This window comes from Diabrotica virgifera, chromosome 1, assembly GCF_917563875.1.
Source record: "Diabrotica virgifera virgifera chromosome 1, PGI_DIABVI_V3a".
Classification (NCBI taxonomy): Eukaryota; Metazoa; Arthropoda; class Insecta; order Coleoptera; family Chrysomelidae; genus Diabrotica; species Diabrotica virgifera.
The window spans coordinates 290,853,634-290,881,190 of record NC_065443.1 but is presented as its reverse complement, the minus strand read 5'-3'; the positions used below and the strand labels follow the sequence as shown (position 1 = coordinate 290,881,190).

At 33.0% G+C, this 27,557-nt stretch overlaps 1 protein-coding gene across 1 annotated transcript in view; it reads right to left on the bottom strand.

The window, feature by feature from the left end:
- LOC114329754 (programmed cell death 6-interacting protein) overlaps nucleotides 1–27,557 on the bottom strand; it is a 57,568-nt gene that overhangs the window by 9,978 nt on the left and 20,033 nt on the right. The window contains exons 5-10 of the mRNA XM_028278961.2: nucleotides 15,892–16,045; nucleotides 9,094–9,218; nucleotides 8,919–9,020; nucleotides 5,598–5,757; nucleotides 4,438–4,725; nucleotides 4,001–4,273 (exon numbers count right to left, since the gene is read on the bottom strand). Of these exons, the coding sequence (XP_028134762.1) occupies nucleotides 4,001–4,273; nucleotides 4,438–4,725; nucleotides 5,598–5,757; nucleotides 8,919–9,020; nucleotides 9,094–9,218; nucleotides 15,892–16,045 (1,102 nt within the window). The remainder of the gene's footprint in view (nucleotides 1–4,000; nucleotides 4,274–4,437; nucleotides 4,726–5,597; nucleotides 5,758–8,918; nucleotides 9,021–9,093; nucleotides 9,219–15,891; nucleotides 16,046–27,557) is intronic.

Sequence of the window (27,557 nt, the reverse complement as noted above, 5' to 3'; positions counted from 1 at the left end):
GTATTACAGAGTAATGGAGAAATAGATGAAGATGCATGCAGTAGAATTAGGGCTGGATGGATCAAGTGGAAGGAAGCGAGTGGTGTGTTGTGTTACAGAAAAGTTCCAATGAAGCTGAAAGGAAAATTCTATAAAACAGCCATAAGACCGGCTATGATGTACGTAACTGAATGTTGGACAGTGAAAAATAAAGAGGAACAACGAATGCATGTGGCGGAGATGAGAATGCTTAGATGGATGAGTGGACTGACAAGAAAGGATAAAATTAAAAATGAGTATATTAAGGGAAGTCTAGGTGTGACACCAATTGATGCCAAAATGAGAGAGCATACGTTGAGATGGTTTGGTCATGTTCAACGTCGAGACGTTAATCATCCAATACGAAGAGTAGCTGAAGTGCAGATTCCTGGAAGGAGTAGGAGAGGAAGACCAAAGAAGACGTGGGGGGAGACGTTTAGGCAGGACATGTTGGTAAAGGGGATTAATATTGATATGACCCAGGATAGAATTGTGTGGAGAAATGCAATTAGGGAAGCCGACCCCGCATAGGGATAAGGCAAAGAAAATGATGATGATTCTAGTTATTCTAGTTGTCGATAGATGGCGCTATAATCGAAAAAAATTATTTACGAATTATATAATATATCTACAAATATAATCTGTACAATTTATAAGACTATACAAATCAAAGAAAATACGATTTTATAAATGCAATAAACACAATTGATTTGTTTTTATGCAAAATTGCAAATAAAATGTGACAACTGTCAGATTTAAGTAAATTGTCATGTTAGAATAAATGTCATAAATGTGTATTATCACGGACTTACTTTTTTCCATCATTTGTGACGCATTGCAAAATGCTCATGAAAAGGACTTTAATAAATATTTATAACATTTATTCTAACATGACATTTAAGTTAAATGTGACAGTTGTCAAAATAGTAATCAGCCAAATATGAAAAGGGTATTGCAGTATAACCCATTTATTTGCAATTTGGTATAAAAACAAATCAATTGTGTTTATTGCATTTATAAAATGGTATTTTCTTTGATTTGTCTAGTCTTATAAATTGTACAGATTATAGTTGTATATATAATTCGTAAATCAGTTTTGTTCGATTATAGCACCATCTATCGACAACTAGAATAAATGTTATAAATGACTGTGATCACGGACGTACCTTTTTTTCTGTAACTTTCAACTTAATGCGTTAGAAAGAAATCGAAAAACTTTGACGCAATGAAAGATACCTCTAAGAAAGAGCCTCTATAACTCTATTACTCTCTATTCTTGTTCCTTAATTATTTGTATTAATGTCCATAACCTGATTCTTGTTCTTCTACTTCTAGTTCCACCGTTGGTCTTCTAGACCGATATCGATCGTAGGATGTCATGTTGGCTACCATATTCGCTATCGTGATTTTATTTACAGCAGATGAATAATGGTGTACTTAATTTCCCTACAATTGTCGTAGATTTTTCAGCCATGATGTTCTTTTTCTACCAGTACGACATTTACCTTGGGTCTGTCCCTGAATAATCAGATGTAAAGGGAGGAAAGTGCTACTTTTCCTCCCGAGAATGAAGTTTACTGCCCGACGCTACGCGTAACGGAGGGCAGTAATCATTCAAGGGAGGAAAAGGCACTTTACTCCCATGTTATACATATGGTTTTTCCACCATCCTCAAATACCAACTCATTTTTTCATTTTTACTTAATTTATTTATGTAACTAACCAACAAAATTTATTAGAATTAAAACTAACAAGTAGGTACAATATAACTGTCAACTGTCAAATATAAGTCAAATTATTAATGTAAACATTGTTAAATCAAAATAACAATTTACTGTTTTTTACCATTCTGCAAAATACAGGGTGTTTTATAAATAAACGTTAAAATGTATAGATACTTACGTAATAGAAAACAGATATTGTACAGGGCGTTAATAAGTTATATTTCATGAATGAAATACCATGACGTCACTTTTACTTTTCCTCCCTAGGGAGGAAAAGTACAACTTTGCTCCCTACAATCAGGTCTGGAAAAGTATACTTTCGGTAGAGGTAGGTGGAAAAAATTCGTATTTTTCAGGGTGTCTCATAATGTGACGGAAGTATTCCAGCTTGCATCTCTTTCATTCTAAGGACCTCCTCCTTTCTAACTCTGTCGACCCAGCTCATTCTTAGTCGTCTGTACAGTTCACCAAATATAGCTGAAAGTGTGAAATTCCCATTGCCTGCGCTAACAATGAAGTGAGAATGCACATACAAACGGTCTGGACCGTCAGTGCGAGTGCGAAGTCCGTCTCGTTTGACGAATGCGCATCATGATCGTCGTTATTTTCACACTTTCAGCTATATTTGGTGAACTGTATATCCACATTTCAAAGGCTTCCAAGCGTTTAAGCATAGCCTCACATAGGATACGGATATACCGAAGATACCTTCCTTTCAGTGTTCTTTGCGGTTTCTGAGGTAACTGACACGTGTTCAGGAAAAGTTAGCTTTTTAATATTATAAAATTATGTACATAAGCAACACCAAATCTATCAGCTCATCTTTCATTTTTTTTTTGTACAAAATCACCAAGCATTAACAAAACAATCAAAACTTGTCGCAACATGATTACAAGAAGAAATTAATCAAATTATACCACTCGTATCTCCGGCGAATGTCACGTGGTTAAAACTCACCAATAAACTTGTAATTTACCACGCCATCAACAGCTCGATCGCGATGTAAAACAAACTATTTTGTTTTGGCATCGACATCGCTGTAAACCGCGATGATAGGTCGCGAGGGTGAGCGGTTGAAACATGTTTGGTATGTGCAATATCATAAGAAAATGAAGATTTGTTTTGACATCAATGTAGCGATCGCGACCTCCACGTCGCACATCCATGTATCTTCGATATCTCCGTACCCTTAGAGTCCACGCTTCCACTCCATATAATAGGACTGGAAAAATATAACAGCAATATGTCGAACACGAAGGTCATTACCAAGATTGTGGCTGTGTACGCTTCTCATTTTTACAAAGGTAACTCGGGCTTGTTCTATTCGGCTTTTAATTTCTGCGGTTGAATCCTAGCACTCATTGATATTACTGCAGAGATACACGAGTTTCTCTACTCTGTCCAGTGTAGCATCTCCGACTTTTATTCCGTCATCCTATACATAATTTTTTGCTATCATATATTTAATATTCTTAACATTGAATCTTAATCCATACTGATCACAGGTTTGTTTTATTTTGTTCATTAGACTTCGAGAGTCTTCTCCCCAATTAGCCAACACTAAGGTATCGTCAGTATATCTAATACATATTGTTCACGGTTACTCCATTGACAATAATACCTACTGTTGGCTTCTTAGATATTATTAAGATTAAGATGCTTCTTAAATATCTCCTCTGAATACAAGTTAAAGAATAAAGGCCATAGTATACAGCCTAGTCATTTACTGGTCTATTTACTTCCTTTCTATTTATTTCATCTGACAGTTCTTGTTCAACTTTTATTCTTGCCACTAGATGCCAGTATAGATTTGTAATTATTCGTAAATTTTTATCGTCCATCCAGCTGTTTTCAATATTTCTAGCATTTTATTATGCCGGTCAAAAACCGTTTCAAAATCGATTGCAGAGATGTATACCTCTTGATTTATATCTCTGCATATCTGTATTTATACCCCATTCCACGAATATACGACCCTCTTGGATTATCGTGACAACGAATATTTTACTGTGCAAAATATAAAGAACGAAAGTAAATTGCAAATTATATTGTTGTTTATTGGAGTAATTATTAGAGCAAAATACTTTCGTACTTCTTATCTTGCACACTAAAATATTCGTTGTCGCGATAATCCAAAACAGTCGTATATTCGTGGAATACACCATACTTGGACATTTAATAAGGCTTCTCTTGTACCCAAGCCACACCTAAGTCGAAGCATTAAAAAAATTAACATAACAAAAAAGTATAATCCTTACCTTGTTTGTGAGAATCAAACTTCTCTCTCACAGTCTTATCGGCCTGAACAGCATTATTGATTATCTGTCTATATTTTGCAGAATTAGACTTGAACATTTCCGTGAGATTATCGGATGGAGTTCTCGTCCACTTTTCTTTGAATTGAGCTCTAAGTGCATCGTCCGACGACTTTTCTTCATTTAACATTCTGTCTGTTTCATCTAAAATGTCTTGGTTTCTCTTCAACAGTTCTGGTAGCTCGGTGACCATGCGTTCTAGCTCACCTAGACCTCCTAAAATAAATAATCGCACATGAAATACCAAGTACTGAGATGACTCCAAAAAGGGGATCGAAAGCTAAATATATCTCAAGCTGGCAATTGGGTAAGTTCGATACTATATTTTATAACACTTTGACTCTCAAATGTTCCATTAGTTGTAATCTATACATACATACCTAAAGTAATAATGGAGTTAGATTTTTCCAAAATGGACGGAGGTACTTCATCTCCACTACCGGTAACCTCGATAGCAGCAGGTAAATTCAAACTGGCTAAAAGACCATTCAACATCTGAGACGATTCTCTTAATTTAGTGATCTCAGTATTGACTATTTCGGTTTTTCTGATATCATAAGAAGCAAGAGCCTGATGGACTGCCACGGGTACCAACTCGGTGAACAAGTCGTTGAAGTTTTGGCTCATTGGATGGGCTACTTGTAGCACTTTGGCAGGCTGAGCTTTGCCTACAAAACAAACAAATATGAAAACTAAAATCACACTATTTTATTAAACACTTAAAAAATATTACTATTAACCTTTTCTTTTACAGTTGAGTAGTCGAATCCATGGTTCTTTACCCATGCGTCATTAATACCTGGCGAGATAAAACACATACTTTTATCTAGCATCATTGTTTTCCACGCATGAAACTAAAGACAATCCAGCTATCGTATGTTATTAAGTAAAGACACATGCTATTTTTAAGAACGCTCTAGACTCAGTACATCGAAAAGAGAGAGGTACAAAAAGCCGCTTGGGGGCGTTTTCCGATTTTATGTTCAATTTTTGACGTTTCTGGTTTGTTTACTTGTGGCTGTCAATTTTTTGGATATTTACTGTTTTTTATCAAGTTTTTGCATTGAGAAGTTATTTATATTGTAACTAATTTTATATTGGAGTTTGAAATTTTATGGTAAGTGTATTTTATTTTGCCATTAATTTACATACAAAGTTAACCTCACTCCACAGTTAAGAAATGGTTTTGTTTAAGTTACCGCAAAAGTGAAAGAAATGACAAAAAGAAAATATTTAATTGAATTTTTTTAGATTATGCACAAGCACAAGAATTCGTTTTAAATTTAACCGAGTGATTTTAATTACAACAAATGAATGAGGGACCCATTTTATTTTCTATTTGTTTGATAACGTCAAATTTTATAGTATACCTAATCCGTAATCGGAGCAGTAGCCATTTTCTGTCACTTGCTGTTACGTGGAGTAAATTTCCGACTTATTTCATGGACTCAACTGTAGAACTGTAAATTGGTATGTATTTCTTGTTCAATAAATTATTGTTTCAATATCAAGCGCATTTTAATTAGCAGCAAGTACTTACCGATTGGATCAACACTTTTAATATCGGGAATAATTTCGTGATAAATGAAATCATTGTCTTTTACAGCTTCGTTGAGATGCCTTTCTACCCTAGAAGCTACTTCATTGAAGAACGACCTGCCAGATCGGGACTGAGCGGCTTTGAAGAGTTCATTGGATCTCTAACAATAAAAATAGGGCATTAGAAGGAATATTAAAGAATGTACTTGATATTATCAAGAAACGGGTATTTTTAAACACTAAGGAATTCTTGGTAATGTGGGTAATATGGGAAACCAACATGATCGACCAATTTAGTGGTTAAACGACACTACTCCAAGAAATTAACGCACCACCTTAAAAATTGGTCATTTTTAATGTCTCGAATTTCCTGAACTTGTCCGATTTAAGTGATTTTTTTAATATGTTATAGCCTTATTCTTTAACAATGTCGCTATAATAATATTGTTGTTACACAGCTAAATTGTTATTGTATATCGGGTGTACCAATCAAACTGTGTTTTTTTCTCAAATTTCACCACACTCTGTGGAATATTCTAGTATTTATAAAATACTGAAATTAAAACCCAACTATAGCCTCAGATTTTCTTAACATTCTGTTTTTTTTTATTTAATCGCTTACGTTGAATAATACAAAAGTTAGGTACTTTAACAACTAGCCATGTTTTTCATTAATACAGGGTGTGCGACAAACTTTAAGTGATAATTCTGCATGAAGAAGAAATGGAAAAATAAAGTTTGCTTTATAAACGTATGTCTGCAAATGCTTCGTTTCCGAGGTACGGTGTGTTGAAATATTTCTTACAATGACGATTTATTTAATGTAATATGACCCGTATGCGCCCAATGGAGAATATAAAATTCTTAATGGTATGTCAAAAAATGTGCAATAACTACCTCTTAAAACCACCCAAATTTCATTTGCATATCTCAACCGGTTTTAGAGCAATAAATAAATCGTCAGTTTGTAAGAAAAATTTCAACATTCCGTATCTTGGAAACTAAGTATTTGCGGACATATACTTAAAAGCAAACTGTCATTATTTTTCACGCAGAATTATCCATTAAAGTTTGTCGCACTTATTTAGAAACACCCTGTATTGATGAAAAACATTGCTAGTTGTTAAAGTACCTAACTTTTTTATTATCCGTAAACACACCCAACATAGCGAATGAATCGAAAAACAAAATGTTAAGAAAACCTGAGGCTATAGTTGGCTTTTAATTGCAGTATTTTATAAATGCTAGAATATTCCACAGGGTGTTGTGAACTTTAAGAAAAAAAACACAGTTTGATTGGTACACTCGGTGTACGATGACAATCTACCTGTCTAGTAGCAATATTATTGCAGCGATATTGTTAAAGAATAAGGCTATAACATATTAAAAACATCACTTAAATCGGACAACAGGTTTAGGAAATTCGAGACATCAAAATGACCCATTTTTAAGGTAGTGTGTTAATTTCTTGGAGTAGTGTATTAGGGCAGTCAATGAGAGCAAGAACAGGTTATTACCTCCGCATTCTATCCTACTGCAGGGATTTTAATGGAATTTTAGGAATAGCCTGAAAATATCTCCTTATTCAAAGTCTACCCTATGCCGATGTGTGCTTTTGTCTTGGGGGCGGTTCCCACCCCTTCTCGGGGGGTGGAAAATTTTTTGGTTAAACAACTACGGAAGTTGCTAGAGAACCCAATTCTAAGCAAAAACTGTTCTATAATTTTTTTCGAAAACTTAATACTTTTTAGTTATTCGTGGTTGAAAATTGGCCATTTCCATTGAAATATAACACCTTTTCAAAGGGTTTTTTGCGAATAACTTAAAAACAATGCATCTAACTAAAAAAATTATATAAAATATTTTTGTAGCTCATAAAAAAACAAAGAGATTCGTTCCTTCTTCAATCTTCTAGTTATAACACAAAAAGAGATATGGTAGGTAAAAAGAGTTTGTTTTTTTTTTGGTGCATGCTCAAAGCAGTGTATTCAACTTGAAATAACAGAGAAACGGTCGATTTTATGTATATAATGCTACCAATACCTTTTATTGTGCTTGAAAAGTCCTTTCAAATAAGCACTATTGAATGTCGATTACATTCAAACTAAGCGAGATATGCTGCAAAAAATTGATGACTAACGAATTTTAAGAAAAAAATTGAGAAGTATATTTAACCCCTCACCCACAAGAATTTAAATGTATCGTTTTCCTTCTACTATACATTTTACTACAGTGTCATTTTTATGTTCAAAAAGTTGAGCGGGTAAAAAATGAATGGTTTTTGAAAAAAATAAGATCAAATTATAGAGAGCATATTTAAATTTTCTTAAAAATCTTCTTTTTCTCCATGTAAGGTGAAAATGATAAGAGATACTGTTATAAAAAATAAAATCAAAATGTTTATCTAGAAGAAACCTTCATTTTTGTATGGCATCTTTTTTTGGCATCTCTTTCGAGTTACATGGAGAAAAAGGAAGATTTTTAAGAAAATTTAAAAATGCGCTCAATAATTTGATCTTATTTTTTTCAAAAACCATTCATTTTAAACCCGCCCAACTTTTTGAACATAAAAGAAAACGATGCATTTAAATTCTTTTAGATGAGGGGTTAAATATACTTCTCATTTTTTTCTTACAATACGTTAGTCATCAAATTTTTTACAGTTTATCTCGCATAGTTTGAATGTAATCGACATTTAATATTGCTTATTTTAAAGGTCTTTTCAAGCACAACAAAAGTTATTGGTAGCATTATACACCTAAAATCGACCGTTTCTGTGTTATTTCAAGTTAAATACACTGATTTGAGCATGCACCAAGAAAACAAGTTTTTTTCACTTACCATATCTCTTTTTGTGTTATAATTAGAAGATTTATAAAGGAAAGAATCTCTTTGTTATTTTATAAGCTACAAAAATGTTTTATATAGTTTTTTTAGTTAGATGCATAGTTTTTAAGGTATTCGCAAAAATCCGTTTGAAAAGGCCTGTTTCAATGAAAATGGCCAATTTTCAACCAGGAATAACTCAAAAAGTATCGAGTTTCCGAAAAAAAATTATAGAACAGTTTTTGCTTAATATTAGGTTTCTAGCAACTTCCGTAGTTATTTAAGCAAAAAATTTTCCACCCCCGAGAAGGGGTGGGAACCGCCCCCAAGACAAAAGCACACATCGGCATAGGGTAGACTTTGTTTCTTGGGCTATTCCCTACTTACTGTGAAAATATCACGTAAATCGATGTAGTAGGATGGAATTCGGAGCCACATACCCTCATTGACTGCCCTATATAAAGGTGCAAATAGTTCTCTGTTTATTGATCCTTACCCTCAACCTGGATATTTCTTGTCCTATGGTTTTATTGGTCTTGCACACTAAACTCTGATAGAACTCAGCTACAGCTCCAAGTGCGGCTTGTTTACCAGCAATCTGAAAATATACATATAAATTATCATTGTTTCGATATTTTTTAATCATTTTATTAAATGTCTTTTCCACTTACTATTGGTATCCAATCCTTATCCCAAATGTGTTTGAGGTTATCTCTTTGAAATACCTTAAGACATTCTGCATATAAATCTTCACACTGCGAAGCTAGCTTGGCGACAATTACGTCTTTCATGTTATCTAAAACAGAAAAAAATTCTAGCAAATCTGAAAGCTATATATACGACACACATTTAGAATGTAAAAATGTAGGGACTGAATGACACAGGGTTCACAGAGTGAACTCCCATGGCCTATAAATAAATATCTAAGGTTCAAAACCATTGTAGGCCTTAGTCCGTTACGGAAAGTTATGGAATTAGGTTAGATATAGGAAAAGTCAAACAATAAGGAATGCACGTAATTTTCCCCTTGTTGCCATATTCTAAATTTAAAAAAAATATAGGGAATAATCAGATTTTTTTGACATGTCATTCCTATTACAGCGAGCATTTCATTGGCTAAAATAAGTGATGAGTTTAAATGACGTCATTATTATATTTGGTGAGATGTTACATGGTAACTGACATCTGTCATAATATTGGAGGTTAAATATACTGTCAAATTATTGTTTTCAAATTACATTTTGTTTATTTAGTTTATATTTTAACGACAGTTTATTTTTTAACCAACTTCACTTTTCCTTTCCTATCCTTGATTGATTGACTAGGTTCGTAATAGTTTTGTTGTATGGTAAGTTTAGTTAGGCGTTAATTTTAAGAAAATTAACATTTAATGTTGCTGGCTAAATGGACACAGCTCCCAAAGGCTATAAAATAAGAAAAAAAACAAAAATTTTACATATCCTTCTATAAGCCATGGCTTTGACACTTATATTACATATTACGGATAGTTATCTTTGTTTCACACTCTTAAAGACAAAAAGAAACAGTGTAACCAGTAGTTGCTGTGGTAAATACAAATATGTTTCTTATTTGGCAACAGCGCTTTCCTGATAAACTTATAGCAGTAGCGAAAAACCTAATACAGTTGAGTCCGCGAGTCTTTACCCGTGCGTCATTAATACCTGGCGAGATAAAACACATACTTTTTATTTAGCATCATTCTCTTCCACGCATGAAATTAATGACAAGCCAGCTGCCGCCTGTTATAAGTAAAAACACATGTTATTTTTATGAACGATTTAGACTCAGTGCATTGAAAAGAGATAGGTACAACGAAAGACGATTGGGGATGTCTTCACATATTTTAATTACAATTTCTGACGTTTTGGTTTGTTTACTTTTGTGGCTGTCAGTTTGTTGAATTTTTGCATTTTGAAGTTTTTATAGTACACAAACAGTTGTTTTCACAACTAATTTTATATTAGAGTTAGAAATTTTGTAATAAGTTTATGTTATTTTACGATAAATTTTGACAACGCACAAAGCTAACCTCATTGTTGACACAGTTGAATGCTTGTGTTTAAGGTTCCGCCAAAATGAATAAAATAACAAAAAGAAAATATGTTATTGAATTCTTTTATAAATTGTTTATTTATTTATTAATCAATGATAATAAAATAATTTATTAATCTACTTCAAATGTAGCTGTAATTATGCACCAAAATTTTAAAGCAAAACTTAAATTTGACATTACATTAATTTATTTGATAACGTCAAATTTTATACTATAACCCGTGATCGGAATAATATCCACTTGCCGTTGCGTTTAGTAAATTTCCGACTTATTTCGTATGCTTTAAATGATGACGCACGGGTAAAGACTCACGGACTCAACTGTATATGAGGAAAAATTTGTTGAAGTTGTTTGCCGTTAAGTTTGTATCGGTGGGTTATGATGTCATTAAACGTCTATTATATACGACATGCATTCCTAATTGTTTGACTAGTTTATCAACTAGTTCTGTCAGATTCGCTCAATTATTTTATTCCTCACTTTTCGGAACTAAAAATGCGCATATTTCTTAAAATCTCCTGGTAGCCCGATCAGGGAAAGCAAAATTTTACGAAAACCTCCAAAAAAATAAAGGAAGGATTAATATTTGGGAATAGGTAGTTGAAATTGTCTATTATTATACCGGGTGTCCACTTATATTTTCCCCCATTTTAACTGCCTATAACTTCTAAACGGCTCAAGATAGAAATATGCGGTTTTCGCTGAAATATTTTATTTTAGTAAAAGTTTTGTCTGAATGGATGGAATTTTTTTATATCGCTTTCAAATACGAAATAAAAAATGGCGGATTTTTGAAAAAAACTTTATTGACTTTTTTAATAGAACACCCAGTATATTCTTTTGTAAATTGAAAGAAAGGTCATTCACCTATCTAGCGATATAAATTTTTTCAAAATCGGTTGTCAAATCACTGAGTAATTAATTTTTAAAATGAGAGGTGCAACGTGGATATCACATAAGTACCTAAATAACATAACTAAGCAAGTTATGTGATTTCCACATTGCATCTCTCATTTTAAAAATTAATTGCCCAGTCATTTGACAACCAATTTTAAAAAATTTTATATCGCTGGATACATAAATGACCGTTTTTTCAAGTTTTTAGGTAAATGACCATTTTTTATATCGCTTTTAAATAAAAAATGGCGGAGTTTTGAAAAAAAAACGTTGACTTTTTTTATTAAAACACCCAGTATATTTTTTTGGTCTTGAAAAAACGGTCATTTACCTATCCAGCGATATAAAATTTTTTAAAATCGGTTGCCAAATGACTGTGCAATTAATTTTTAAAATGAGAGATGCAATGTGGAAATCACATAACATAATATCATTTTGCTCAGTTATGTTATTTAGGTATGTGATATCCACGTTGCACCCCTCATTTTAAAAATTAATTACTCAGTGATTTGACAACCGATTTTGAAAAACTTTATATCGCTGGATAGGTGAATGACCTTTCTTTCAATTTACAAAAAAATATACTGGGTGTTCCATTAAAAAAATGTCAACAAAGTTTTTTTCAAAAATCCGCCATTTTTTATTTCGTATTTGAAAGCGATATAAAAAATTCAATCGATTCAGACAAAACTTTTACTAAAATAAAACATTTCAGCGAAAACCGCATATTTCTATCCTGAACCGTTTAGAAGTTATAGGCAGTTAAAATGGAGAAAAATATAAGTGGACACCCGGTATAAGAAAAAGTTTACAATTCTACATCCCCTCCATTTTACAAAAATTGGAAAATACGGGGTGAAAAATTGTTTCTCGAAGGTGAAAAAATATACGTTCAAAATAAGTCCGGAATTGGATAAAATGACTAATTCTAAGTAACTTTTGTTCTATAGAGGTTTTTTTGCGTCAATACTTTTCGAGTTATTTGCGAGTGAATGTGTTCATTTTTAACCAAAAAAAAATGCTTTTGGACGGTTTTTCGGAGATAACTCAAAAAGTAAGTATTTTAGCGAAAAAAATATTCTTAGTAAAAATATAGCTCATAAAAAATTGAAAAAAATGGTGTATGCGTGAGGTCTGCAACCCAGTAGAAGCTGGAAAATACGGGGTGAAAAATTGTTTCTCGAAGGTGAAAAAATATACGTTCAAAATAAGTCCGGAATTGGATAAAATGACTAATTCTAAGTAACTTTTGTTCTATAGAGGTTTTTTTACGTCAATACTTTTCGAGTTATTTGCGAGTGAATGTGTTCATTTTTAACCAAAAAAAAAATGCTTTTGGACGGTTTTTCGGAGATAACTCAAAAAGTAAGTATTTTAGCGAAAAAAATATTCTTAGTAAAAATATAGCTCATAAAAAATTGAAAAAAATGGTGTATGCGTGAGGTCTGCAACCCAGTAGAAGCAGAGTTGAAGCTAATGAAATGTAGGTTCTTCGTCAAATTCCAAATCGAATATTTCAATGTGAAATAACCAAAAAACGGAGCACTTTTCGGGGAAAATTCATTACAACTTTTTTAAAGTGTTTAAAAAAAGGTTTATTTTTGTTTTTTAAAAAAACTTTTAACATTAAAAGTAATTGAGTTACGCTCAAAATATTGTTGGTCCCTTTTATTTTTTGGTAAAAAAAATGGCGAAAATCACCCCTTAATTAGCTTCTCAAATAAAATTAATAGTTACCGCTTTACAAGTTACTTTACTTATGTATTGTTTATATTATCTATAAGTTCCATTGGTTCAAAGTGCTCAGTTTTGAAAAAAAAATTGGGTTTAAAATAAAACATTTTTTTTTATTTTGAAAAAAATCGTAATTGTTTATGGAATTAACTTAAAACAATTAGGAATACCCAAAATCTCAAAGAGTAATAAAATGTACGTTTTGCTTTTTAAAATATTTTTGATTTTTTGTTTTCTTGTCTTGGACAAAAATTGGTTATGCTATGGCTGTTCAAAATTTGTCTAAACTCGTGATTGGTTCCTCGTTGAAGCCATTTTAACTACAGCTTTTTCAAAACGAAGCATTTTGAACCGATGAAACTTACAGATCATATAAATAATACATAGACAAACTAACTTGTGAAGTGGTAATGTTAAAATGTATATGTGATGCTAATTAGGGGGTGATTTTCGCGATTTTTTTACCAAAAACTAAAAGGGACCAACAATATTTTGAGCGTAATTCGCTTACTTTTAATATTACCAGTTTAAAAAAAAAACAAAAATAAACCTTTTTTTAAACACTATAAAAAAGTTAAAATGAATTTTCCCCTAAAAGTGCTCCATTTTTGGGTTATTTCACATTGAAATATTCGATTTGGAATTTGACAAAGAAGAACCTACTTTTCATTAGCTGCAACTCTCTGCTTCTACTGAGTCTACAGACCTCATGTATACACCATTTTTTCAATTTTTTATGGGCTATATTTTTGCTAAGAATATTTTTTCGCTAAAATACTTACTTTTTGAGTTATCTCCGAAAAACCGTCCAAAAACATGTTTTATTTTGTTAAACATGAACATATTCACTCGCAAATAACTCGAAAAGTATGGACTTAGTGAAAAAACTCTATAGAAGAAAAGTTGTTTAGAATTAGTCATTTTATCCAATTCCGGTCTTATTTTGAATGTATTTTTTTCATCTTCGAGAGGGGGGTATTCCTCTCCATTTTTGTAAAATGGAGGGGATGTAGAATTGTAAACTTTTTCTTATATAATAATAGACAATTTCAAATACCTACTTCCCAATTTTCATCCTTCCTTTATTTATTTTTTTTTTGGGGGGTCAGATTGTTCTTTGATCGGGCTATGGGTGAAATAGTATCAGAAGAACTTGGTTTAGAAAATTGTCTTTTGATTGCAAGTAAATGTCACAAAAATTTTCAAACTCGATTTTTCAAATTTTCAAACAAAGTTGATGAAACTTTGCAGTGTCATACCACTTGGCTTACTCGAGACCTGCTCCTGTCATATGAATAGGACATAATGATTTCCTACCCTACTCCCCCGAACAAGGCACCCTTATATTAGCATAGATTTACGAAATTGAAGGACTCCTCTTCTGAAATGATAAGGATGAAATTATGTGATTTCCCAAACTTGAAAAGTGCATTATCTTAGCAGCAATTAGGTAGATAACATATTTGGACACATATCTTGGCACTTCATTGCAAAATATGTATTTCTTTATATGCTAATATAAAGCTAATCGTGAACTGCCTAGACGTTGTAAAAGGAAAAAATTATTATAGTTATGTTTCAAATGACGAAAGGGTTGCCAATGTGAGTCCATTATACAATTGGATATAGTAATTGAGTCAATACTCGCAATCTTAAGTTTGTATTTTTATTAGTTGTTATATAATCATGGGGCAACCAGTTTCGAGTCTTACAATATATGACTTATCATCAGGCCCAGTACAAAAAGTCTTCTCAATACAAACTACAAGCTAAAAACACAAAACAAGAGACATGTACATATATATATATAAAACATAAAAAACAACTTTGTCTTGGTTTTAATCACACACAATAAAGCCAAACAACTGTATAGTATTGAACTCAACAGTCTATCTATAGCATGTAAATATGAGACATTTTGTCATTGGGGGCGACCAATCTGATGAAAATTGCTTGGTATATAATTTAATATATACTACCATCAATCCTTAACTAGTTAAGGGTTGATGGAGTCCTGACAAGATGGTATGCGATCAAACGACATAATATAGTTATTAGTAATCGGTATGTACTTACATAACAGCCATTGAAACTGTTCCACAGCTAAAGATGTACCTGGAAGTCACCAGCCCCATAAGAAGAGTTGACCAATCAAACAGCCCTTAGTCTCTTAAATTGTAAGACTAAGGGCTGTTTGATTGGTCAACTCTTCTTGTGGGGCTGGTGACTTCCAGGTACATCTTTACCTATGGAACAGTTTCAATGGCTGTTATGTAAGTATATACCGATTACTAATGACTTTATATTATGTCGTTGATCGCATATCATCTTGTCAGGACTCCATCAACCCTTAACTAGTTAAGGATTGATGGTAGTATATATTAAATTATATACCAAGCAATTTTCATCAGATTGGTCGCCCCCAATGACAAAATGTCTCATTTTTACATGCTATAGACTGTTGAGTTCAATACTATACAGTTGTTTGGCTTTATTGTGTGTGATTAAAATCAAGACAAAGTTGTTTTTTATGTTTTATATATGTATATGTACATGTCTCTTGTTTTGTGTTTTTAGCTTGTAGTTTGTATTGAGAAGACTTTTTGTACTGAGCCTGATGATGAGTCATATATTGTAAGACTCGAAACCGGTTGCCCCATGATTATATAACAACTAATAAAAATACAAACTTAAGATTGCGAGTATTGACTCAATTACTATATCCAATTATATTATAGTTATGTTGTGTTATATGTATACTGACCATGTATGGCTTTATGTACGAAGATCTGTTGAGCTTGGGCCAACATCAGCTGAGAGAGGGCACCAAGAGTGTCTGGATTTAGATCTGGAGTAGGATCCTGTTGAAGGGCAAGCATCACTGTTGATTTCAAATAGTTGAAGATTCCAGAAGCTTGCTAAAAATAATGAAAAGACTTGGATTAGTAAGTTACGATTTTTATTCATAGCGCGACAGAGAAAAAAGATGCGAACAATTAGTTATCAAAATACAAAACATTAATAAATGTATTAATATTTTGTATTTTGATAACGATTTCCAAAGTGAAAATCGAGACGTCAAATAAACTTTTTCATAAACCATATTCTTAGACTGAAAAAATTAATTTTTCGTAATTAATTTCAAAATATTTTTCATTTGGCGCCGTATCTTAACCGTTTTTTTTTACTTTTTATACCGTTGAGCTCCTTCCAACGAATTTAGTAGAAAAAGGGAAGGTATGGAATGAATGATAGTTGAGGGTGCGACTTTTTTGTATTTCCAAAACTTTAATGCTTATGAAAATAATGCTTAAAGGATAACATTTAAATGGCATTCAGACAACACAAACGAATGAAACGTTGGCAAGGAAAACCACTTTAAAAATTGAATTTCAAAACTGCTGGACTTAAATCATTGATAGGAGCGTATTGTTAAGTCGAATTGTAAATACATACTTCAAAGGATGCCACAAGCTAGATGACAAAGAATAAAGAATAAAGCGTTTCTAGCTTATAAGTGAAGGTCGAAGACTGATAAGACTAAAAAAGATCACAACAGAGTAAAAACGTTGATAGAAGAAGACATTAGAGGAGCGAGGATAGAAACAATATCAAATATTGGTCGAAAAGATTTGAGAAACATCACAATAGATTGAGAAGATAAATCTACTTTTTAAATCTATTCAATTGCTGATTTAATTTTCTTTTCTATCTATATATTTATGGATAAAATAATTGTACAATAAATATTCAATTGTTAACAGCATCTTGCCATATTCCCGTCATCCTTTGCCAAACCTCTGTCCAAGGCATTGTCTTGTAAATTGCGGTCATATATCAATCTCCTGACGATCTCATTCCATGACCTTCGCGGTCTACCCGCTTTCTTCTTCCTGTTGGTCTCCACTAAAATATTTGTTTAGGCCAACATTCTTTAGGCATTCTACCGTTTACTCAGCGTTCATTCTTGTTCTTACTTATTCGTTAGTTTTCCTTTCCCATCTTGAAATTCTTGTACTTCTTATACAGGGTGTTTGGTAAAGAATGGGCCATAGCTTAATCTCAGGTTCCTGAGATTAAAATAGGCCGATTTAAGCTAACTTACCTTAGTACAAAGTTTATAATAACCGAGATACAGGGTGTCAAAGTTAAACTTTTTTTTTATTTATTATTGAATATTTCCTGACAGGTATGAGATAACAACATAAAATTTGGTATGTGGGGGTTTTTTGTGTCGAGAAAACTAAATTTCCTAGCAAAAATTATGTAATGCCCAGAGGGCGCCACATACGCCTTTCAGCACTCATTTATTACGTTCAATTTTTTTTATCCCTCACTCTGCATAATTTTGACATTAAATTTTTTATTCTCCTATTAGTTTTACTTAAAAAAGGTATACTTTTTTCATCTCCCTAAACTCAACCGTTTTCGAGATAAACGCATTTTAAATCTGCGATACATCATCATTTTTAGCATAATATCATTGTAGTTATGCCCGAAAAATCACTTAAAACCATAAAATTATCCAAAAATGTATCGCAAATTTCTTCAAATGGACTTTGCGATGTAATGACATAAATTTGAGAACTGGCACAATTATGGTTTTAAGTTATTTTTCGGATGGAACTATAATGATATTATGCTAAAAATGATGGTGTATCGCAGAATTAAAATGCGTTTATCTCGAAAACGGTTGAGTTTAGGGAGATGAAAGAAGTATACCTTTTTTAAGTAAAACTAATAGGAGAATAAAATGTCAAAATTATACCGAATGAAGGATAAAAAAAATTGAACGTAATAAATGAGTGCTGAAAGGCGTATGTGGCGCCCTCTGGGCAATACATAATTTTTGGTAGGGAATTTAGTTTTCTCGACCCAAAAAACCCCCACATACCAAATTCCATGTTGTTATCTCATACCTGTCAGAAAATATTCAATAATAAATAAAAAAAAGTTTAACTTTGACACCCTGTATCTCGGTTATTATAAACTTTGTACAAAGGTAAGTTAGCGTAAATCGGCCTATTTTAACCTCAGGAACCTGAGGTTAAGCTATGGCCCATTCTTTACCAAACACCCTGTATAGTCCATTTCAAAGGCTAGTAGCCTTCTTTTCAGATCTGCGTTGAGAGTCCATACTTCCGAGCCACAACACAATACCGACTCCTCTATTGCTCTGCCCACCCTTTTCTTGTTTTTATTAAAAATATTCTTATCCCACCATTCTTAATTTTCTTTTCAAATTGATTATTAACGACAATATGTAGTATTTACACAAGTATATCTTAACATTGTTTATACAACAACTGATATCAATTTAAATTGTAGATAAATAGTTTTTTTAATCACTTTGATGTTAATGAGTACTGAACTTTTTATGTATTTTTAATGTCGCGAAAACAACATGAACTGAACTTTGTAAAAAAATCAAAGATATCGTTAGTCATTTATTTGGTATCATTTTATTAATTTTATAATTAAAAATATAATGGGAGAACGATTCATAAAGAATATGATTGGAAAATACTAGTTAAATAGGAGCACTTTATGTATCTATTTATTTACTAACTTTTCATTTATTTTCTATCAGAATCAGGAGGGTCAATTCTACAAGAAAATCAGTGTTCAAACAACTCAAGGTGTTGTATGAAGTGCCCTTGTAGACAAACATTTTCAGAGAGACCTATGTAGAAGACCTTAACATAATCGGAGTATATCGCCCAGAAAATAACAAGCATCAAATAGCAAGAGAAACATTTATGATGAATTACAAGTAGTAGATCAAGTCAGAGAGAAGATAATAATGTAAGATTTTAACGCTTGAATAGGCAACCAAGTAATACCTGGAATTAAACATAGTCCGTTCTTTAACCATAATATATTGCAAATCCCTCCAACCAGCAAACATTATGAGAGGTTTGTGGGCGCAGTAATAAGCACTGCCAAGAAAACCATCCCTAGGGGGTATCGCAAAGAATATGTGCCTGGATGGACTGAAACATGTGAAGACTTATACACGAAGTTTCTCGAAAATGGTGACCGAGAAATAGCCGATGAGCTTTTACACAACATCGATACAGCTAGACGCCAAAAATGGATAAAGACTGTCGAAAACCTTGACTTCAAAAAATCAAGCCGGCAGGCATGGTCCTTGTTGCGGAAAATTGGAGGAGCTAACCAGCTGGAATCCAGAGAGTCTAAAATGTCTCCTAACAAGGTTGCCTCCCATATAGTATCTCTATCCAGAGCTCCACGAGATCTAACACATACTACCAACGTGAAAAGAGACTTAAGGGCATTAAAACAAATGAACAGAACGAACTCCGAATATTCAGCAAGAATACTTATTTCTGAAATCACACATGCGCTGAAAGAAATGAAATCAGGTAAAGCACCTGGCTTTGATGGTATCCATCCAGAGTTCTTGATACACAGTGGTGCATACACGAAACAGTGGCTTGCAATGTTCTTTAATGATATACTTCAGTCAGGTAACATTCCTTTCTCACTTAAGCGAACAAAGATAATTGCAATTCCGAAACCGGGCAAATCAAACGATAAGCCAGAAAACTACCGCCCCATAGCTCTACTCAGCATGGTATATAAACTATTAGAAAAGCTTCTCCTCAACAGAATTAGTCACAGGATACTAGAAACTGTCTCCATTGAACAAGCTGGCTTCCGCCTTCATCGAAGTTGTACGGACCAAGTGCTGTCATTAACAACTTTTATAGAAGCTAGTTTTCAAAAGAAACAAAAGACAGCAACAGTATTTATAGATCTAACAGCAGCATATGATACTGTTTGGAGACAGGGATTAATATATAAACTGGCCCGCATTATCCCCTGCAGAAAGATAATTAACCTCATTGACAACATGCTGACCAACAGAGCCTTCCAGGTTATAATGGGAAAGGAGACGAGTAGACAGATGAAACTTAACAATGGTCTTCCACAGGGTTCTGTCCTTGCCCCTTTACTTTTCAGCCTCTATATTGCTGACATGCCTGAAACCGAATCTCGGAAGTTTGGATATGCTGACGACTGGACCCTTGCAACAAGCCACCAATCTTTAGAAACTACAGAAATCACTCTCACGAATGACTTATCCATCCTCAGCGAATACCTTAAGAAATGGAGACTACAGCCAAGTACTACAAAAACTGAAGTATCAGCTTTTCATCTAAACAACAAGTTGGCAAACAGAGAATTACGAGTGTATTTTAATAACAAGCTGTTAAAACACAATAAATACCCGAAATACCTTGGGGTTACTCTAGACAGAACGCTCACATTCAGAGAACACCTGACGAAAACAGCAGCAAAATTGAAAACACGCAACAATATAATACAGAAACTCTGCGGCACTACATGGGGGTCCACAGCATCAACATTAAGATCTTCTGCTCTTGGCCTGATATATCCGGTGGCAGAATACTGTGCTCCAGTGTGGCTAAATAGCAGGCATACCCACCTGGTCGACACCCAACTAAACCGTACTATAGTATGATAACAGGCACAATTAAGCCCACCCCTACAATGTGGCTACCTACCCTTAGTAATATAGCACCACCCAACCTACGCCGCGAACATGCATTGGTTAAAGAATATAACAAAATAATGGACAGTCGCCAGCTTCTAGTCCACAACGACATCCCCGATATTCTTGGAAACCGTCTCCGATCCAGGTTACCCCCTCTACAATCTGCTCAAGCGCTGCAGCAATCCAACTTTGACTTAAATACCCGATGGAGAGAAGATTGGGAAAGTAGGACAGATCCGTATTACCATAGTCTACCGGACATCATAGGGAAACCTGGCGAATTTGAACGTCCCCGTAAGATTTGGGCAGCCCTTAATCGAATTCGAACAAACTGTGGAAGATGCGCCGACTCCCTCCACAGATTGGGTAAACTCCCCTCGCCTTCTTGTGACTGCGGCGCTGCAAGACAGACGATCAGTCACATTGTTCAGGACTGCCCACGCAGAGCATACACAGGCGACCCTATAGACTTTGTAATGGCAACCGAAGGGTCAATCGAATATATAAAAAAATTGGACATCTGTTTGTGATGCATTGTATAATGCATAAATCTAAATATATTCTGTGATATACTTAAGCCATACGCTAAATAAAAAATAAATAATTGCAAAACCTCTAAATTTTAAAGAACCGCTTGGATTGACATGAAATTTGACATACACATAGCTAACAAGTCAAAGAAAAAAAGTGATATTGTGCCGATATGTGCTTTTGCCCTGGGGGTGGTTTTCACCCCCTTTTGTGGGTGAAAAAATATTCGTCCAAAGAAAGTCAGGAAATGGATAAACGGACTAATTTTAAGTAACTTTTGTTCTATAGAGTTTTTTCACTAAGTCAATACTTTTCGAGTTATTTGGCAGTGAATATGTTCATTTTTTCAACAAAATAACCACGCTTTTAGACGGTTTTTCGCAAATAACTCAAATAGTAAGAATTTTGTCGAAAAAACATTCTTAGCGAAAATATAGCCTGTAAAAAATTTAAAAAAATGGTGTATATATCACGTCTCTACACATAGTAGAAGCAGAGTTATAGCTAGTGAAAAATAGGTTCATATTCGTCAAATTCCAAATGGAACACTTTAACGTGAAATAACCAAAAATGAAGCACATTTCGGGGAAAACTCATTTCAACTTATTTAAAATGTTTAAAAAAAGCTTCATTTTTGTTTTATAAAAAAAATTTCTAGCATCAAAATTAAACAAGTTACGCTCAAAATAAAGTTAGTCCCTTTTGGTTTTGGTAAAAAAATCGAGAAAATCACTCCCTAATTAGTATCTTAAATGAACTTAATCGTTACGACTTCACAAGTTTCTTGACTCGTGTATATGTTATAGTCAAAGCCCGAATTTCAGGCACTCCTAGGTTTGACTAGGCAATCCTCAGGTCTGACTGACGGTCTTAGTCAAAGCCCGAAATAAATTACAGTTTCGGCCTTTGACTAGTCACACCTAGGAGAGACCAAGTAGATCAGGCAAAGGTCGAAATTTAATTTTACGAAATCGGGGTTTGACTAGTCAAACCCCGATCAACTATTAAAATGTCGTTATTTGTTGGACTAGGTTTAAAAAAACGTTATTTTTTAATTTTAATATTTATTATTTTTATATTGTCGTAACTAAAAAAAATTAGTACTTATTCTCACATGTTGAGGCAGTAGGTATGGCATTTAGAGTTGCACAATACGTTAGACCTTTTACACTTACACAATTTTGAAGAGCATTTTTCTTATTACAGTAGCATTTTATAAAGCCTTGTCTTCCAAGTTTAGAATCTTTTGTTCTAATTTCTCTTAGAGCCAGCTTAACGTCTGGAACATCTTCGAAATTAAGAAAATTCTCTTTGCATTCTCTTATTTGATTTCTAGAAAAAAGTGTGTTTATTGTTTCGTATTTTATACCAACTCTATATAAACCGTAATTGTTTTATTTTGTATGATACCCAAAATATTTCGAGCATCTCCTTTTGCTATATCAAAGCTGGGAATAAATAGTGTTAGTTTTTTCGATCGAAATTGGAGGAATTTTTTTTTCACTATATTGTTTCATAGCATTAGCCTGCACATGAAGACCTTCAATCGCCTTTCCTTTATTTATTTTAATCTTTTCTGTCTGTGCACAACGCATGCATGTAACTTTTCTTTCAAACCCTTCATAGTATGCATCAAGTGTGCAAGCGCACACAACATGTACCACATGATTACAAATTATGCACGTATATGCGTTAGAGCTCTCTTTTTGGCCAATACAACAAACCACATCTGAAGAAATTACCAAGTTACGTGTAAATAAGAATCAAATTCCGTTCGCTCAACTCAGACGGATTTTGATAGATTCAGAGTGGGAAACTTACAACACAAAATTTCCTGCCTCACAACATTCCAAGCTCAAATAACGTTTAATTAAAAAAAAAGAAGAATTATTGGAAACATTGGGAGTGTACAATAAACTCATATAATTCTGTGGAAGCTATTTCCTTAAAATATTTTGTTCTGTGTAAAAATTTTAATATTATTTTTAAATATTTAATGAAATAATTTTCTTATTTGTTATGATGTAACACACATTTGTTTGGTGTAATTTCCTCCAATTTCGATCGAAAAAATTGTAACAATACCTATCCCCAGCTTTGATAGAGCCAAAGGAGATGCTCAAAATATTTTGGGTATCATAAAAGGTAAAACAATTGACGGTTTATATAGAGTTGGTACGAAATACGGAACAATAAACACACTTTTTTCAATAAATCAAGTAAGAGAATGCAAAGAGCATTTTCTTAATTTTGAAGATGTTCCAGACGTTAAGCTGTCTCTAAGAGATATTAGTACAAAATATTCTAAATTTGGAGGACAAGACTTTTCAAAATGCTACTGCAATAAGAAATGCTCTTCAAAATTATGTAAGTGTAAAAGGTCAACGTATTGTGCAACACTAAATGCCATACTGTCTCAACATGTGAGAATAAACACTCATTTTTTATTAAAATAAAAAAATGACGTTTTAATAAACCTAATCTAACAAATTACGACATTTTAATAGCTAATCGGGGTTTGACTAGTCAAACCTCGATTTCATAAAATTAAATTTCGACCTTTACCTGACCAACTTAGTCTCTCCTAGGTTTGACTAGTCAAAGTCCGAAACTGTAACTGAAATTCGGGCTTTGACTATAACATATATATTGTTTATATGATCTGTAAGTTTCATCGGTTCAAAGTCCTTATTATTGAAAGGGCTGTAGTTAAAAGGGGTTGAACGAGTCACTGATCACGAATGTATGCAAATTTAGAAACATCAAATCTTAATCAATTTTTGTCTAACAGAAAAACAAAAAAATACGTGATATTCAGAAAAGCAAATCTGACTTTTTTTTGTTTTCGAGATTTTTGGTATCTCTAACAATTTTTAAGTTATTTTGAAAAAAAGCCTATTTTTCAAAATTTAAATTTTTAAAAATTTTACTTTGAAACCAAATTTTTTCAAAAATAAGCACTTTGAATCGATGAAACTTACAGATCATATAAACACAACATAAGTAAAATAATTTGTGGAGCGGTAACGATTAATTTCATTTAAGTTGCTGATTAGGGGGTGGTCTTCCCGGTTTTTTTTTTTTTTGGAAAAACAAAAGGGACCAACTTTATTTTGAGCGTAACTTGCTTAAATTTCATGCTAGAAACTTTCTGTAAAAACAGAAATAAAGCTTTTTTTAAACACTTTAAAAAAGTTATAATGGGTTTTCCCCAAAAAGTGCTTAATTTTTTGGATATTTCACGTCGAAATATTCTATTTGAAATTTGGTGAATATGAATCTATTTTTCATTGGCTATAACTCTGGTTCTACGAGATCCAGAGACCTAACGCGAACACCATTTTTTTTACTTTTTTATATGCTATATTTTTGAGAAGAACGTTTTTTTCGACAAAATACTTACTTTTTGAGTTATTTGCAAAAAACCGTCTAAAAATGTGGTTATTTTGTTGAAAAATGAACATATTTACTCGCAAATAACTCGAAAAGTGTTGACTTGGCGAAAAAGCTCTATAGAACAAAAGTTACTTAAAATTAGTCAGTTTACCCATTTCCGGACTTATTTTGGACATATAACTTGTCACCCCCAGGGCAAAAGCACACATCGGCACAATATCACTTTTTTTCTTTGACATGTAAGCTATACGTATGCCAAATTTCATGTCAATCCAAGCGGTTCTTTAAAGTTTAGAGCAAAAACCGTGAAAGAATGCACTAACAGGAGAACTGATGATAAATTTCTACATGAATAACGAACTTAAAACAAACAACACATTTTTTGACCACAAAAACCAACACAATTATAAATTCAATAACACCCGTGGACCAAGATTTATGATAGATTATGTTATAACCAGATATAGATACATCAAAAATAATCGACGTAAGATGGCTCAACTCAGCAAATTAAGGTAGCGAGCATAGCTTAGCATTATTTATAAAATAAGAATCATCATGAAATATTTCACATCCTAGAGAGCGGCACTAACACAAACAAAAATCGGAGTAGAGAGACTAAATACAGAATTAACGGAATACTTATACAGAAAAAGAATTTCAGATAAGATTGTTCAACCTGATCATGGATGAAATAATAAACAAGTAGGAATTAAAACTAAAAGACACTAAATGGGAGAAAAACAACTAAAATAATCTGCTATGCAGATGATTCAGTACTAACCTCTCAAAGTGAAGATGATTAGCGCCAAATAATAAAACAAGTGATGGAGTTTAAATATCTAGACATCCCACTATCTTGATAGGGAAGGCGCGAAACAGAAGTAGAAAATCAAGTGAATGGAGCAAACAGAACCGCAGGTTGCCTGAATGACACAATATGGAGAAATAAAAACATAGGGAAAGAAATGAAAGGAAGTTACAGTCAAACTAGCATTTTATCTTAAAAATAATTATCTTTTGAACAAAAAAAAAACTGGTAAAATATCTTGCAAGCATTCCAAAGATACAGTATTCTCAAAAACATTCTACAAAAGAATAATTTTACTATAAAATATATTCAAAGAATCTCTAGATTTGGTTTATGATTAGTTTATGGAGGATCCACCATATACAACGATATTATCTACATAAATATTTTATCATTTAAGTCGAGCGTGACCTTAATTATCAATAAAACTATAAAGGAGTTCAAAACATGTATCGTAATAAAAGAAGAAATGTTTTGGAAAAATCTTTTTAGCAGTTAATATTTTATTACCAAAATTTCTCGAATTATACGACCAGATACATTAATTCATGTTTATAAATACAAGTATATTACTAAGGAAAGTATCACGCAGGTTTCTATATTGGAGACAAGTAATTATGAGACATCTAAGAATGTGTGTTTTACAAACAGGAATAAAATTACATTTTTATCAAAGAATGTGGGATTTTCAGTTTAGTTCAGTGTTGTGTAAAGGTACACTTTCATCAGCGATTACGGACTGTGGTATGGAATTTTTAGTACCTGACGTTTCCTGTAACTGCTACACACATTATCAGAGACTGTTTGTTTCAAGATTTCATATTTATGGTTTCTTTAATTAAATAAAAACAAAGATAAATAAGTTAATAAAAGTTAAATATGCATCAGAAAGGATGTAACAACGAAGATAAGAATGGAGAAGGAAGACCTGATCATCAGAATATACGGCCCAGAAAATAACAAGCCTCAAACAACAAGGGAAACATTTTATGACGAAATTACAAGTAGTAAACCAAGTCAAAGACAAGATGATAATACTGGGGGATTCTAAATTCTAATGCTCGAATAGGCAACCAAGTAACATCCAGAAATAAGCAAAAATGTTAAAAATAAATATGGAGAACTGATAACAAACTTCTGCACTAATAATGAACTTGAAATGACCATGACTTCAAAGACCAACACAAATATACATTTAATAACACCTGTAAACAAAGATCTACTAAGGCCTATCTAAGGCTTTTGATAGCCTAGACTAGAGCATGCTCTCCTACTGCAAAAATTATATCGTTATGGAATACAGGGACCAGCATTGAAATGGATAAAATCATTTCTTGCAGATAGATCATAAAAAGTATGCTTGGAGAAACAGGGATGTAAGGTTTACTCTGAACCGATCAAATTAAAATTAGGTATACCACAGGGGAGCGTTTTGGGGCCTTTTCTCTTTTTGATCTATATAAATGAGTTGCCAAATGCGGTGGTTAGTGGTTCCTCAAACCTTGTAAACTTTACTGATGACTCAAACGTGCTATTTTGGGAAGAAACATTAGAGACACTTCTCACAGTGGCAGAACAAACTCTGGACAAGGCTGAACAGTGGTTCAATGGAAAGAGGATGGTGCTAAATACTGATAAGACAGTATTTGTTTACTTTAGAGCCAGCTAATCACGAGAAGAGTTCCCAGATACAGTCAATCTTTTATCACAAAACACAGAACCTTCTAGATCAGTTAAGCTTCTTGGTCTTCATATTGACCAGAACCTAAATTGGGGGGAACAAATAAAAAATGCGACAAAAAAAACTAAATAGAGCCTGCTACTCATTAAGAGTTTTGAAAAGATCTAGACCAGGGAATCTTACTATCGGTATATTATGCAAACTTTTATTCTATTATGCGATATGGAATAATCTTCTGGGGTGCTTCCGTGGATAGCTCAACTGTCTGCATATTCCAAAAAAGGCAGTCAGGATGATCTTAAAGGCGAGAGAATCCTGTAGAGGCCGATTCAAATCACTCAATATACTCACTTTCTCAGCTATCTATATGTATGAATGTATTATGTCCTCTTTAAAAATTTTACTTTGTTTTATCACCTGCTACCAAATCATGAATATAACACAAGAAGCCTTAATTTGAATATTCCT